The sequence below is a fragment of the Lactuca sativa genome, chromosome 8 (assembly GCF_002870075.4).
Source record: "Lactuca sativa cultivar Salinas chromosome 8, Lsat_Salinas_v11, whole genome shotgun sequence".
NCBI lineage: Eukaryota > Viridiplantae > Streptophyta > Magnoliopsida > Asterales > Asteraceae > Lactuca > Lactuca sativa.
Window position 1 is genome coordinate 90,944,450 of NC_056630.2, and position 17,034 is coordinate 90,961,483.

Genomic DNA, 17,034 nt, shown 5'->3' on the forward strand with positions numbered 1-17,034 from the left:
GTCCCGAATATCATAGGGTAAAATTTTCATTTTTAATATAATCAAAACACCAATTATCTTTTACTTAAACATTTAAAAGTATAACATAGAAGAATAGTTATCAGAATGCAATCCCAAGATCACAAAGTAGCGTAAAACATGGGTGTATACGCTGCAATCAAGCCGCACCCTTCCCTTTTGAACAAGAAGTACCTAAAACCATAAACAACAACTATAAGCATAAAGCTTAGTGAGTTCCCCAAAATATCACATACCATACATATCATTCATTTCATACATATCATACATACAATAGAAGGTGCTATGTGCCAACATAGGCTTGCCATTATGCCACAAATCGAATCATGGTCTTTCCTTGTCAGGTCGGGGGCCCAACACCCTGGGTCTCATAGACAAGTGCCAGGAGCCACCTGCTGGTCTTTCATGAAAGCATCACAGAGACAACTATCATACAAACTATAACTAACTATCTACTTAACACCCAAGGTCCGAACCTTAGTCTTGCATATTGATTTGCCAAGAGCCATCTCCGGGTCTTTCATACAAATGCCAAGAGTCACCCCCTAGTCTTCCAATAACATAATCTAATGGGCTGGCATTGGTGCCTTAGACCCATAGTATAGTGAGTAGACTCACCTCAAACCAAGATAACCGAATACTCGAACTGCTGCTACCGGAACCTTGCACTAACATCAATAAATATTATTCCATCAATAACTAATTTTTGACCCAATCAAGAATTCTAGACCAATGACCAACCTTCAGGGTAAAAGTCCATTTTACCCTTTTTCTTATTTTTCCAAAATCCAAAGACCAATCCACTAGCATCAACAGCCAAAATTCCATATATGGAACCATAAGGCCCAATAGGGCCTAAATATCCAAATTGGGCCCAAATCTATCATGGGCCTATCCCGAGAAGGCCTAATATCCTAAAAGGCCCAAAATATTCAATGCTCAATCCTGGTAAGACTTCAAGTCTTTAGTCCATGGTCAAAAGGTCAAAGGATCAAGAAAAACTCAACAGATTGAGTACACCCCGTGTACTCAGTTAGTACGCTTAGCATACGCCCAAAAGACCCAGTACGAGCTGTGTACAAGGAGGTACGCCCCACGTATTTGCTTAGCCCACAACCAACTTAGAAATTTCTTAATCCCTTAATCCAAAACATCAAATTCCCAAATCTAGCTCCTAAATCATGCCTTAATCCATAAAGTCGCTAACTTGAGCTTTTCCATGACTGAGTGGGTCCCAAATCCAAGTTCTTACTTTACAACTTCATCAAAGAGGTTAATACACATGCATTGGTTGATATTAACTATCAAGAACACATTTTTATGCATTTGGGACACCTAAAACATCCAGATCTAGTGTCCAACTCTTGAGACAAGCTCAAACTCATAACTACAAACCAAAAGGGACCAAAATGTTCCATAAACCACCCGAAGCAAGATCTAACCAAAGAGATGACAAGATGAGAGATTTTTACCTTCAATAGGTTGCAAAAGATGAGAAACTTTTGGATCTACAAGCCCCACTCCAAAGGATGATTCTTCAACATGCTCTAAACTCTTCAAGATGCACAAAAACACTCCAAGATTCCTCACAAGGCTTAAGAACTCCAAAATGGTGGCTAAGGGTCGAATTTTAGGGTTAAGGAGGCTTGGAGGCTGGTAAGGGTCAAGACTCAAGAAGAAAATATGCTTAAATAGAGGTAAAACCCTAAAAATGAGGGTTTCTAGCTGAATGGAGTACGCCCCGCGTACCCCTTAGTATGCCTGACGTACTCAAGGACCACCCACAATGCATTAACCCATTACGCCCAACATACTTGGTAAGTACACCCTGTGTACTCGACCAAGCTCCAAATCACATGAACTTCAGTTGGCCATAACTACATCGTATTAAGTCCATTTCCAACGAACTTTATATACATGGAAAAGTGACGAGAATCCCTACACTTCTAACAACTCACCCTTGCCTTAGAACTTCCCGAACAAAAATCCAAAATTCATAAAGGATCGAGCTACCAAATTACAATTATACCATTGGGCTCTGAAACAAAAACGAACACTTGGATTACTTAGTCTACAACCCCCATCCAAAAAGAGCCAATTCCTTCTTACCCAAGTCCCTAAGCCTTACGATATCCGAAAATCGGGCCACGACCCCGAATAATGAAACGATTCGAAACCGAGTTTTGTTAGGGTGCAAAGTCACGCTAGGATGTATTTGTGCTTTACCCTTATTGATGTGTAGATAATTTGTCTTTCCTATAAATAGGAAGTGAGTGACACTCATATTTAGAACTAGAAAAGGATCCCAGGCTTTTCCCGGGTTAGATAAAAATTTGAAAAAGGTTTTATTTACAAACAAAAGCATTTAAAAGGATTTATTTAGGCCGAATGAAGAATATAGCGAAAGAAATTTAAATATGTACACATTATTATTTATAACAATCATCTTATGAGGGTTAAATGCAATAAAAAGTATAAATGAACCCTTTCATTCTTTACTTTGTCACAGGATCGACTATTTGAACATATTAGACATGTAAAAATTCCACCTTCGTGCCCTTGCCCTTGCTTTATATGCTTCTTTACCTGCAAATCTGTTTATCAAGATTAAAGGTCAATTATGGAAAAAGTAAAATAAAACTACAGATAATATGAGAGTACTAAATTCTAAACTAACCAACTTCTTCCCCTCAACAATAACACGATCTTGAGAGCGAATGACACGTTTAATACCCTGTCTTTTCCCCTAATAATCATTACCTAATCCATCAGCAAAAAAGTAATGTAAAGAGTGCTAATTATTATTATTATTATTATTATTATTATTATTATTATTATTATTATTATTATTATTATTATTATTATTATATTAAAATTATCTATTGTTAGCTATAGTAATTTTAGTTTTCTAGCGGTGTATGAGCTTCTGAGCTGCTTTCCATCCCACTGTGTACCAAAATCTGAAATGAACATTCAAGAAGATGTTATACAGTGTCTTAATAAAATAAGGAAAATATAGAAAGAGTGAAAGTAGGATGCTACTTATTGTATTTAGCCCTACAAGAATCTGTAACATCAAATTGCAAATATTACAGATTTAGGTTATGCTAAAATTAACCCAAGGGTAAATCCGTAAATATATCCAGGTAATGAGCTCACACCCTCTTTATGAGACCTTAATACCAATTGTGTTGCACTGTTGTTTGTGTAAAGGATAAAAGCATACATCAGTAACCTAATTTACAATGAAATTGTTAAATTTTTATAAAGTGATTCAATAAATTATTGCAATGTTGCCACCCAATTTCGTGTGCCTTTTTATGATGGTTAAGGGTTTTTAATCACATACATTGAGATAAGATGCTACAATTGCACATAGGTATCAGAAAAAAGATGTGAAAAATAACTTGAGGATAAAATGACTAAAAACTAAAAAGTAATATGTTTTTTAAGCTAAATAGGAATTTTTTATAATTCAATGATGTTTAGTTAGAACTTGGAACTATTTATGTTGAATATTGCTACATTGAGAATCTATGATTCAAGAATGTTATTCAAATAAGTGGTAGAGTTTGAAAAAGTCAAATGCATGGACTTTTCTCATAAAAGGTTGTAATAATCTATTTAACCTTATCTTCCAAAACATCAAGGAAAATCAAATTTGTTTTTTTTTTCTTTTGTTGCAACAAAATTGATTCATTGTTCCCTGATGAATAGTAATTGTGAGATAAATATAAATATAATCTAAATTAAGAATTTGTAAAGCATAGTACCTGAACCCCAGTATCCTTCATAAGCATCTACATTGCAATTTATAATAAAATTTTATATTATTAAACAAACAACTCTAAAGGGTAAAATAGTAAACTCCAATGGAGGGAGAGAGAGAGATAGTCAGGTGAAACCTGACTAATGAGGTCCTATGCAGCTGCAGAAACTAACGGTTTTGAAGGAAACTTCAAATCTACTTGGCTTGTCCTGCAAAATTGAGTCCAACAATCTGTATCAGATATATGACATGACAAACAATTTTTGTTTAGAACAGTTTCTGAACATATTACATACCTTGGAAGATATTTTACGCCAACCTATGGCTGATAACCTTTTCATGGAACAAAGCTTGGAAACTGGTACTTTCCCATGCAAAATATGAAATATGAAGACAACGACTTATGACTTTACCTAGAAGTGAGGTTATCAGGCCATATGCAAATACATCGGTTAATTTGTTTCCATATTCATATTGAAAAATACCAATTGTAAATCAAAATCTTCGATAATGTTAACTAAGTACAAATTAACAAAAAATTCCAACGACACGAAAGCATATTCCTGAAATTCAATCTGTTTTCTCGAATAATTTCAAGGAAAACAAAGGAAGATTGGAAAACACGACGAACCTGAGCGAGATTGGTAACTGCTGTTGCGTAAGAATTCGGCCCTCTTTCATGCTGATTGCGAATCACTCTCATCAACAACCAAAGGCAGAAAGGAGACGAAATGGGGGAGACGAAATTGGGAAAATTGCAAAAGGGGATACCTTGGTGTGTATTACTACTTCCTGTGATGACGGTAGCGAGAATTTGAGCGAACATATGTAGAAAAAGGTGGGGATGTGCGCCTATTATTCACCCATCATTCCGGCCGGTCGAACCATCTCTGCCGCCGGCCTCACCTGCTCCCCTCCCTAGTGCAATGGCAGTAGTTGTTGGTGTCGAACAACTAAGTAAGAGACAAACCCTAGAATATGAGAAAAAAGAAACCGACTCCACAAATGTGAATTTTCCATTTCTCCTGCCCGTTGTCCTCAATTATAATCACATACCTGAGATTAGCTGCACCGATCGGAAAATGAAGCAGATCGTAGGCGCTTATGTAGATAGATGAAGGAAATATAGGAGGTGAAGCGATGGGCAGTAGGGATCGGAATTGCAGAAGAATAAAATTAAAGGTATAGGATCAAACGCATGTCAACCGGTGTCAGAAACAAAAACGGAAGGAAGATGCACGTGTATAGGAAAAAAGGTGATTGTACGGGTGGGAGGCTTAAAGGTTAGCTGTGTAACAGGAGTAGGAAACGACTGAAAAAAACAAAGACAAGAAGAGGATAATAGAAGGGGAAATTTTGACAAAAATACTGTAGCTAACAATAGATAATTTTAATATATATATATATATATATATATATATATATATATATATATATATATATATATATATATATATATATATATATATATATATATACAAACTCATTTGTATATCCTTTCTAGATCTAATATGAGCTTACACAAATTTATTTACTCATTGTGTTTTTGAATTTACATGATGATTCACTAGATCTTTTCTAATTCCGCACATGTCATCATAATCAACACCACTACAAGTTTTACACTAGATGTCTATATAATAATTCGTTATACAAGTATGACATACTTTCTTTTTCGTCATTAAACAATAAAAATAGTTGAGAAAATGGATGGACCATAAAATGATGATGTGAAGTGGGTGGGAGCCTTATCAATATAAATAAATAAATAAAATATTATAAAATGATACAAAATCTTTTTATTTAAGGTGAGAACAATTGTCAAATAAAACGAGAACGGAAGTAGGAATGATTATTTAAAATTTTCAAAAACACCAAAGTAGGGATGATTATTTAATATTTTCAAAAAAACACACTACATTAACAATTCTAAGTAAATTACAAGGACCATCTTTGAAATTACTATATTATTTATTTGTTTTTGTTTACCTACATGTGTACTTCAAACAAGAAAATGGGCATTTATTATCCATTTAATATAAGCCACTAACCTTAACGTAAATATACACATGTTGAGACACTTAATTCAGACCATGGTTCTAAAAGACAAGTTAATGCTTGTCAGGCGTGGAGTTGTCGTTACGAAAATGTTGAATATAGGTTTGTTAGGCATGACACCAAAAATAATGTGTCAAAGCGTGCCTTATCATGTTGTGGCAAGAGTTTTTTTTGAAGGCGCAAGTTTTTTTCTGTTTTTTCTGATCAGACCTAAAACAATTGAGTTTTTGTTAATTTTTTCATATAAAGTGTTAATATAACATTTCGAAAAACATGATATATTTGATATAAATTTATGATTATGTAATTATTTATTTTTAATATATATAAATCGTCTACTTCTGAAAAATATCATGGCTCGTCAAGACTTATCATGGCTTGATGTTTGACCTTGCCGGCCAAACCATGTCTCACGACATTTAGAACTCAGATTTGGACAATACAATGTAAAAAAAAAAAACAAACAAACAAAACAAAAAATTTGTTGAGAGTGAGATTTGAATTGACACCCAATTTAGACAAAATCCTTTATCAAACGCTTAAGACTAATTTTACCATGTCATTATTTGATTATATCATTGAACTTCGTTAATAATATCATTGTTTTTTAGGTGAACAATAATAGTAAAAAAATATTTTTATACTAATACAAAAAAAAAAAAAAAAAAAAAAAAAAAAAAAAGAGCAACTGCACGAGACCCCTCGGACTTTAGCAAACTTGGTGTTAAAATGCTAATGTTCTAAAGGAATAAATAAATTGGGATAGTCTTAGGGCCTGTTTAATATAGGGTATAACCAATTGACATGTTTGATAAGGATTAGAAAATGAAGGACTCGTCCAACACGAGGATTCGGTCCAAGTTTTTCTACTGTTTCGGTCATTTCTTTGCAATCGACGGACTGGGAATAAAAGTCGATACTTCCCATTTTGCCCTACTATTTTTTTTCATGCCCTGTATTAATTGGTTTTCTTGAATTTAGTTATGGAGTAATAATGGTCAATTGTAAAGTGTAAAGCTTGAATTTGTGTTAGAGATATTTTAAACTCATGCAAGTTGTCATTGCTTGATTGAAGTAATTACTAATGTGTAGTGTTGGATACAGAACAGGGAAAGAAGGCGGCAATGGTGGCAAGAGGAAGAGGAAGATGATGATGAGTGGCTGATCGAGAAAAAATATTTGGTTGATTCTTTGTTACAAGTTTAAATGGTTGGAGATAGAGAAATGTCATGGTGTTGGGCGATGAGATCATCAATTCATCCCTTTACTCATATCAAGCCAATGATCCAAACAAAAGTTATAAATCTTTAATTTATTTATTTTTTACTGTAGGTTGAATGTGTTTATAAAAAAAACTGTAATGTTATAAATTAAATGGTAAATCATAAAGGAATTATTATAAAAATGTTGTATGAGGGTAATGTAGTCATTTTACATAGTCAGTTAGATGCAAAATCAAACAATAAGTTTTAGTCAGAAGTTAACTTAGTCAGAACTTCTAACTCAGTCAGTTTTTAAGTCAGTCAACTCTAACCCAATTAGCAATTAGCAAACGACCCTTTAGTGACTGTCATACCCCAAATATGAAATCATTATTGTGGTAGTCTTTGTGACTGAAATACCGCCGATTTGTGACTGAAATACCACCGAATAGGAATGGAATGAAATTGGTAGTTTTGTGACAATAATACCAACGGAACTGTATTAGCAATAGCCTTGGTGGTGAATTACTACTCTTTGAGATGTGCATGGAATGTTTTGAGAAACATGATAAGTTACATTTTGTTATACAATGATTTTTATAATGTGATCCAAGTTTTACGAAAATGGTTTTATTCGTTATTATTGTATGTGTTATTAATGTGTTTTTAGGAACTAAAGTAGTTAGTAGTCAAGGTCTTTTGGAAATAAAGGAAATGACAATAGTCACTTTTGTATATCAGTAAACATATAGTGTAATATTGATCTTTGGATTATTAACTTTTAAAGACTTGATGTTTAAAATATACTATGTAACTATTGTATAATATTTTATAAAAAGGAAAAAGTTGGGTATATTTTTGGTATTAAACTATGGGTGTTACAAATTACATATGCGGTTTCTATTCGAATCTTATTTTAATTATGGTTCGGGTTCAGTTCCAACAAGTATTTTGATCTCCTAATTGTTAGAGTCTAGAACCTGAACAAAAAAATCGAAAACCGAATTTATGAATGAGGAGGAACAAAAAACCAAACCGAATTATATATTTGGTTCTCAATCAGTCGCGGTTCAAACATGTATTTTGCTGGCTCCTAATTGTTAGGGTTTGGAATTTGATTCATTCGAACCCAAACCAAAAACACAAGAACCAAATTTATGGATATGAAGGAACCAAAAATCAAATCCAACTAATATTTTGCTCGCTTCTAGTTCTATATTTTGCTCACACTGTATTGACCTCTAAAATGGATTTGGAAATATTAGGACAAATCATGGAACCACTTTTTAATTCAAGGCACAACCTTTACACATCTATGAATGCGCTACTTTGACTTGTTATAGACTCGTAAAAGAAAAAGCAATTTTAGGACTCTTTTTTAACACTTTAAAACACAATTACTCATGCATAATCAAGATTTCTACTAATATTTTTTCTCAAAATTGGCAAAAGTAAATAAAATAAAACCAAAAAAATTATCTACAGACCTCTTCTTTTCTGGTTGATATCAGGCTCTAATTGCCACCAACGCCTCCCACCGTCTCCACCAGCGTTATTAACCGCCGCCGCCGCCGCCTTCCGCTTCCTAACATCCGCCGCCAAGTTCTCAACATGTTCACCCTCTGAATTCAACGGGAAGAAAGAGAACTCCTTCTTCTGACCCGAGTCAACATCATTGACCAAAGTCAAACCTTTTCCGCATCCGTAGCTACTGGAAACAAGACCCAATCTTAGCGATAAATCACATTCAACCGGAGACGATGGTGGTTGTTGTTCTTCACCAACGGTTTTATTTAGATTAAACCCAGAGAAATTCGTAAACGGAAGCGGCAAACGCTCATGACCCGTTTGGAAAACCGGTTTTCCGACGATTATCCGGTTTGAATCTTCATGGGTCGTCTGAAATCCCGTTATCGGGTTTCGAGGTTGAAAATGGACGCCATAGTATAATGGGTACACCGAAGATGAAGCTACAGAAGCTTGATTTTCCATTAATGGTGGATAAAACGAGGGACCAGAAGTGGAAATTTGTATTTGATTTCGAGTGTCGATAGTTTTGGGCGATTTAGCATCAGGAGCTTGGTTTCTTGGGCTTAAATAGCTTCGGGTGTTGCTGTTTCTTTGGCTTCTTGATGTTCTTTCAGGAACACATCCAAGATTAAGTGCCGCTGAACACCATCAATCAAGAACACAATAAAAATCTCATCTTTTTTTGTCTTTTAAACTAAAAAACCATGAAAAAGGAAATGAATTTTTTCGAAAAGTAAGGAGAAATATGTGTACCTTCAACGCAAGGGGGCAAGAATTCACCGGTTTCGATGCTTTCATCTTTCCTGATTATGGTGTTAATGGCGTCATTTACTCGGTCCCATAGTGTATCAGGGTCAATGTATTCAGCCTGATTAATTTGTTAACAGTTTTGAATCAGAATCAAACAATAAACAAATGATTGATAATGATGGATAATAAGAAGAGATGTATGGATTTTACCTCTGAATTAGCTTTTGAGTACATGATTTCCTCTGATTTCAAAACAACAAGAGGCAATTTCTCTTGCCATTCTCTGTTCTTCTTGGTAGAAGTACTGTGATTTTCATGTACGACCCTGATCAAACACATGTTGTGCATTATTAGTAACATCTCAAACAAAGACCAAACAATCAAATAATCAAATAATCAAATAATCGAAACCCAATTTACCTAAAAATCTGCTGAATGATTGAACCTCTAATGGATTGATGACGATCACTGTGCCAAGATCTCCTCACGCATTCATATGGTCTTGGCCCAGGTCTTGGCATCTTCTACAATCAACCTAAAAATCGAAAGCTTTTCAAATGAAAAAGCAAGCAAATACAGCCCTAAATAATTAACAAAAAGTGAGAGAAAAGAAGAAAAACAGAGAACTGAGAAGAAACCCCACCCTCACAAGCATAGAAATTGAAAGGGGCCACAAAGACGCCATTGATAGCGATTGAAGTTTCGAATTCACTACCAACCAAATCGTATGTGTGGAGTGGGGAGGTGGATTAAGAATTGTCACGCATAAGGATGACACTGTCAAGGACAGCTTTTGCTTCTGGTTTGTCAATTTATCATAGAAATGGAAGAAGGAATCTTTTTTCCCAAGATCTTATCGTTACATTTTGATCAAACAGTGACGTTTGTTGGGTCTTTTTCTTGGGCAATGATCGACAAACATGTCGTCTATTTGGTACGAACCCAAGTGTCTTTCCATTGATTTTTATGGTACAATCATTGGTCCTACATTGTTGGGGTTAACAATTTTACTGTTTAAAGAGGAGCGTTTGTTTTGTGGTATCTATGAACTGATAGATATCTTTTCTTTTCAAGGTTAAAACGGTCATATTCAAACTTATAATCTTACGTTACCCTAGACAAGAGCTAGACATGCTTGAATAAGGTATCGTGGTGGTGGAACCACATGGCTTCATTATTGTTGTGTATAACTGGATATAATTAGTAGGTACAACTAGATTAGTAGTGTATTTTTAATTTAAAATTATATCTATTTTATTTAGAATAAAAGTAAATTTACTTTACAACATTTTTTATATGATAATGTTAGTTACATACATATACATGATGGATAATCTTTTAAGTGTCTTTTTTTTATGTTTTTCTTTTCATAGTGTCATCATGTCCATGAGACTATGATATCAACATTCAAGCTAAAAAAAAATGTGTTTTGTAAGAGCATTGGGTGTGGGCAATAAGGTGCAACACCAAGTTGTGCCACCTCACTTGCCACATAAACAAATGATATTATAACACCAAGTGGGGAAATGGACAACAAGATGCAACACCAACTTTTTGAAAATAAATATTTTTATTTTTGTATTTTTTTTACTATTTCGTTTTTTTTTTACTTTTTTTTGTTTTTTTGTCTTTTTGCGTTTTTTAATAACTAATATATTTTTTATAAAACATATAATTTAAAAAAAAAAAAAGACATAATATTTAAAATCTAAAATTCCGATTACAATTAAAAAAACATAATTTTAAACCTAAATTAATAACTAAAATACGATTCAAATTACTACTAAAACCACACACCAATCCAAATTAACCCAAATATTTTTTCTAATTTGTTCCTTCATCGCTTGTAGCACCGCTAGATCAGCAGACGCCAAACCTTCTTTGCTAGTCCGAAGAATTGACAATTGATGTGTCATTAATTCTCTATCTTTCTGCTCCTGTTTCTCCCGTGCCTGCCTTTCAAAGAACTCCAAATGACGACGTTTCAACTCATTTTTTTCTTTTACTAATAAATTGTGTTCGTTGAATTTCACTCTCATTTTCGCTGCCTCTTTTGCTCTCGTCTCCACCTCCTCCGCATGTCTTGTAGCACGCCTCGCTTTGTCGCGTCCGGGCGATCGTCGTGGAGGGGATATCTCTTGGATATCATCCGGAATTTCATCGCCATCGGCATTAGGTCGATGTGAGTCCGTGCGTCCGACACGTCGACCGAGCTAGAATTGCGAGACCTTTTGGATTGAACCTCCGACGATGTAAACATTTTATTCCACTTTGGATCCGCTCGTAACAACTCCCATGATTTTTCAAAGTCAAAAACATGACTAATTTCGACCCGATATTGTTCCTTAGCAGCTTTGAACAAATCGAAGTCGTTGGTTCTGCTTTGTTGTTGCGCCTCTAGCCGGTTGTAAATACCGTTAATTTGTTGGACCGCTTAGTTATTTGACCTCATTTGCTGCTTAACATGTCATTGTTGCGATACGGGTTTTTTTTTTTAAAATAGTGTGAAACTTGTCGAGCACCACCCCCCAATAAGCTCCTTTTTTTCATTCCATTTCCATGAACTTCGTCTTTTGAAGTAGCACACCATGCCGCCGTCAAAGCGTATTCCTCCTCCAGTGTCCACCATTGTGGAACGTCTGCATTTTCTTTCCCTTTACCTTTCTTGGTCCTACTACCTCCCGCTTCCGTTTCACCCGATTCTTGTGTCGTAGGCGATGGTTGGTTGGTTTGTTGTTGCATCGAAGCAAAAGAAGGGAAAATATTTTGTTGTAAATTTGGGTTTTGACCAAATTGATTTTGTTGAAAGTAAGGTGAGTTAGGAAACTGTAGTGGCGGTGAAGCGGGATTGAAATTTGCGCCTTGGTATGGGATCTGTGGTGAGCCTTGAGTCGATAAAAGGTTGAAATAACCTTCATAACCGGCAAACCCCGACAGGCGAGGTTGTGTTTGGTTGTGTGTTTGGGTTTGATGATGGGGAGGTGTTTTAGTTTTGCTCCGTTTTTTTAGAAAGAAATAAAAATGTAGATAGAAAGAAATGTAAATGTTTGAAATGAAATGAGTATATATATATATATATATATATATATATATATATATATATATATATATATATCACTACAGCCCTGCTGTAGATAGGGTTGTTAATCGGGTTTCGGGTTAAACGGGTCGGGTTAGTCGGGTTTTTCTAGAAAAAATATTCACCCGAAACCCGACCCTAATAAGGTACGGGTTAGTCGGGTTCGGGTTAACCAGGTTTCGAGTCTGTAGGGTTGGGTTAATCGGGTTAGTCGGGTTGAAGTTGAAATGTAAGATGAATTTATGTTGTGTCATTTTAATATATATCCACATGTATAGGGACTTAAAATGTAAAGTTGGTATACGATATGAATTTTTGGAGTTTCTTTTACCATATTAGTAATGTAAACAGTGAATAAAATTCGTAAAACTGTTACAACACAACCTTACTGCACTAAGAAGAGAGGAAAGTTATGTCATTTTATACATCTGTATACATATTACATAGTAATTTTACAATCTGGTTTGTTTATATAAGAAATATGTATTAGTTGTAAAATCTCATGGGATCTTGAATTCATATCATTCAAGGCAGTAAAAAAAGTTTTGGTAATAAATTCTTAATCGGGTTATTTGGGTTGACCCGAAACCCGAATTGTTTTGAAAAAATCAACCCTAAACCCGACCCTAATAATAATTCGGGTTAGTACGGTTAACCCGATTAAGAGTTCTGACCCGATTAAGAGTTCTGACCCTATTAAACCCGACCCTAATTACCTTATTCGGGTTTGGGTCCGGTCGGGTTAATCGGGTTTGGGTTTTTTTGACACCCCTAGCTGTAGACTCTGCCTCGCTCTAGCAGCCGAACAGAACGCTGACCTAGAACCGGTACCCTCGTTGTACACCGTAAGAACTCCCCCGCTAGGGTCTCGTATGGTCACCAGCTGTCGCTCGCAATTGATAACCACTCCAAATTTGCTTAACCAGTCCATGCCCACAATGACACAATCATCCCCCATCGCAGTCGGAACCAGATCAATCAGGAACTCAACACCGAAGATCTCGAGTACACATCCTCGAATCACATTAGTGGCATACACCACTCGCTCGTTAGCTATGGAAACTCGTAGAGGTCGACTCAACGCCTCTCGACGGATACTGATGTGCTGACTAAAGGCTAATGACACAAAAGATCGACTCGCACCCGAGTCAAATAACACCAAAGCAGGTACATAACTCACAAGAAAAGTACTTATGCATACCATAATATAAGCACAATATCTCAAACTCAAAATAAATATATGAAAGAATACATACCAGCCACAACATCGGGCGTTGTGTGAACCTCATCTGCTGTCAACTGGAAGGCTCTCCCGCGAGCCTTCGGCTCTTCGGCCTTCACTGGCCGACTCTCGGTAGCTCGTACAGTAGCAGGGGCAGCTCCCTGCGGTACTCCTTGTGCCGACCCCCGCAGTTGTGGACACTCGACCTTCCGATGGACGGTCTGGTTGCAGTGAAAGCAGACTGCAAATCCCTTGGAACAATCCTTAGCTATGCGCCCCACCTTGCCATATTTGTAGCAAGACCCTGCTCGGCAAATCCCCTCATGACTCTTGCTGCACTTACCACAGGTGCGGCCCCTATGGTTCCCTGGTCTCGAATCGGCGGGTTTTTCCTACTTGGCTACCGGCTAGGACTGAGTCGGTCGCTGATCCCTCTCCTGAGACTCTACCTCCTCCCTGTCCTGGGTCTCGAGCTCAATCTCCCTCTTCCGAGCATTCTCCTGGAGCTCGGCGAATGTCTGGTACGTCGAGTTCGCCACAAACTCGCGAATGTTCCTCCTCAGTATACTTAGATATCAGCTCATGTGTGCCTGCTTAGAAGACACATGCTCATGGCAAAACATCGCCCTCTCGTGAAACATCTGTGTGATCACCGTCACAGACTCTGTCCCCTGCTTGAGGGACAAGAACTCCTGTGCCAACCGTTCCCTCTCCACCGGGGAAACATACTCATCCCTGAACATGGTGGTGAACCTCTCCCAGGTCACCGCCGTCACAAACTTCCACCAGTCCTTCACTCCCAAGTGAAGATGGTTCAGTGCAAACCGAACCCTCAGATGCTCCGGAGACGAACATGTGTAGAAGAATCCCTCAATATCATAAATCCATCTCATCGTAGCAATCGGATCCTGCGTCCCGTCAAACTCCGGTGGCTTCGTGTTGCTGAACTCCCGGAACAGCAACGAGTCACACCCCTGAGTTCTAGCAGCAGCCACAGTTGCAGTAGTGGCTGCATATATATATATATATATATATATATATATATATATATATATATATATATATATATATAGGTAAAAAGGTAATTTTTTTAATTGCTGTGAATTTGACCGTTTTCAAACGGTCTAAGTTTACAACGGCTCAATTTTTGGCCGTTTCATCTCGTTTCCGTGGCCACGAGAAGTGAACGACAAGAAGCAACGAGTTGGGGGGCGGTGTTCCCCCCGTTACGACGTTGTCGAACTGCGCCACATCACCGGCATTTCATCTCGTTTGGACCCATACCGTGTGGTCTAAGGAAAATGGGGATGTTATGCTCAAGAAATAGATTTATCGACTTTGTGTGTAGCATCTTCTAGTTCGTAGTTGTAAATCGTCTCTATAAAAGGGTTATTTTTTAATCATATGTATATCAATAACATTGACATAAGTGATAGATGCCCATATGTGTCTAAATACGTATTGAAATTCAAACCCTAACATTATATTCCTAAGGCTTGAATACTTAATCTATTTATGGAAATATATCATCTTGAAACTTAGTACAAATTGGAGAATTCCAAAATCTAGAGGAAGTATATGTCATTCTCAAAGGGCGCGTTTGGTTGGTAGGAAAAAGAATGGAATTCAAGGGAAAATGATCTTAATTTTGTCAAATTCATGCGTTTGGTTGGACTTAGAGGGGGAAAATGATTCCTAAATGAAATAAATTTTCCCCCATATAGAGGAAAGTGGATTGCTTCCAAAGTTGGATGAAAAATTTACAAAATACTTCATTTACTTATTAGAAAACAAACACTCATCGGTCACCACTACTGTTGGATTAGTGTCTAAGTCCATAACTATTTTGGTATGTACTTGACCCGATGGTGCATGGTCCTTTTGGGTTGCCTTCACCATAGCAACTTGATTGGAGAAATAAATAAAGAGAGAGGTTATTATGATTTATTAATATGGTATAAGGATAATATATTAAAGGAGAAATCATATTTGTTTAATTAATATTGGTCAATAATTAATTAAGAATTAATTTTGTGATCAAGTGTAATTAATTAAACTAGAGGGGCTGAATTGTAATTATGTGATAGTTACAAAATAAGGTAAGGATTATCTTATATATAGGGTGAACGAATTTAAGGTGATAATGCCTTAGAATTCGACTAGGATAAGGGTTTCTAAGACTTATCTTATGGTTGCTTGGTGGGCAAGCAACTAGATAAGGATAAGGACTAAAACCCTAATCTTTACACCTATATAAACCCCCTAAGGCTCATGAATTCGTCCAACCCTTCCCAAGAAGTCCTAGGGACGAATTCTAACACCTCTCCTCTCTCTTTATACCTTCTCCATTTGTTCTTGGTGTTTGTAAGCCATTAGAGGAGTGACACTTGTAACTCTAAGCCTTCCAAAGTCAATTCAAGGAGGAATTGGGATTGTTATTGCTACATAACAATCAAGGTAATATCATAAACCTAATTATATGTTAATATTGATTTCCATATGCTAGAATTAGGGTTTATAGTCTTGGATTCAAAGCATGTACAATAAAGAAACCTAGATCCAAGCATTAGGGTTTGTATGAGCACATAGGATTTCTTATGACCAAAACCCATCAGTGGTATCAGAGCCATGATTGGTTTCTATTGTATTGATGCTTGATGTAACTAAAAATCGTGTTTTGGCCTCACTGTTCGACCTGACTCGGCGAGTCACTCTTGGACTCGGCGAGTCAGCCCTACTTGGCGAGTTCCAGAGGGTGACTCGGCGAGTCGGTGCGTCAGATAGTGCTTATCTCGGGATTTCTTGCTGTTTTTGCATTGGGATAATTACCTTATCATGTTAGATTAATATTAATCCGATTATATGATATATTTGACTATATTTTTAATCTAATTGAAGATATTTATCAATTAATAAGATAATTGATTAATTATTTTAAGTAAATTGATAAATTATTTTGCAAGAAATCATCAAATATGGATAATTATGTGATTAAATGTTAATTTGAATTATTTGTTATTTGATCCATGTTGTTGTGAAAAGTTTCATATTTGGCCCTTTAGGTTTTATAGTTTAAATTTGAACCCCAAAAGTTTTGTTGTTTTGAAATTTAAATAGTTAAAACCCTAATGTTTTGAAAAAGGTTTCAAAACTTGCCCTCAAGTTTTGGAATTTAAATTTTGATTAAATAGTTTAATTTTGATGCATATTTAAATTCTAAACCCTAATGTGTTGAAATGTTTCAAAACTTTCCCACAAGTTTTGGAATTTAAAAGTTGATTAAAAGTTTAATTAGGAATGTTAAATTCTAAAACTCTAGTATTGTTTTGAAAAAGTTCACATCACACCCTTATGGTTTTTTAATTAAGGTGTATAATTAAAAGATGTTTAGTAAATCCATAAAAGT

The 17,034-nt window shown here is 36.0% G+C and overlaps 1 protein-coding gene and 1 long non-coding RNA gene across 5 annotated transcripts; both read right to left on the reverse strand.

The window, feature by feature from the left end:
• Window positions 1–2,416: 2,416 nt before the first annotated feature.
• LOC111878260 (uncharacterized) lies at window positions 2,417–5,102 on the reverse strand. 4 transcript variants are annotated; one of them, XR_006186096.1, is made up of 7 exons: window positions 4,844–5,102; window positions 4,559–4,740; window positions 4,084–4,469; window positions 3,924–3,996; window positions 3,792–3,818; window positions 2,696–2,978; window positions 2,417–2,612 (listed from the first exon to the last, which is right to left on the reverse strand). It is a non-coding gene; the product is annotated as an uncharacterized LOC111878260 (long non-coding RNA). The 4 variants fall into 4 exon arrangements; XR_006186095.1 differs by having other exon boundaries at window positions 4,084–4,200; window positions 4,419–4,740; XR_002845668.2 differs by having other exon boundaries at window positions 4,084–4,740.
• A 3,257-nt stretch (window positions 5,103–8,359) lies between these two features.
• LOC111878259 (uncharacterized) lies at window positions 8,360–10,207 on the reverse strand. The gene is made up of 5 exons (XM_023874767.3): window positions 9,971–10,207; window positions 9,748–9,862; window positions 9,538–9,652; window positions 9,331–9,445; window positions 8,360–9,215 (listed from the first exon to the last, which is right to left on the reverse strand). Exons 2-5 carry the CDS (start codon window positions 9,846–9,848, stop codon window positions 8,527–8,529), a joined length of 1,020 nt encoding a protein of 339 aa, XP_023730535.1. The 5' UTR covers window positions 9,849–9,862; window positions 9,971–10,207; the 3' UTR covers window positions 8,360–8,526.
• Between the last annotated feature and the right edge of the window lie 6,827 nt (window positions 10,208–17,034).

What these genes read in the sequence shown, in the direction of transcription:
- LOC111878259 (XM_023874767.3), bottom strand. Translation starts at nt 9,848, where the DNA reads ATGCCAAGACCTGGGCCAAGACCATATGAATGCGTGAGGAGATCTTGG. An exon ending in ATCATTCAGCAGATTTTTAG is followed by an intron (nt 9,653 to 9,747) that starts GTAAATTGGGTT and finishes GTGTTTGATCAG; the next exon opens with GGTCGTACATGAAAATCACA. An exon ending in CTTGCCCCCTTGCGTTGAAG is followed by an intron (nt 9,216 to 9,330) that starts GTACACATATTT and finishes GATGGTGTTCAG; the next exon opens with CGGCACTTAATCTTGGATGT.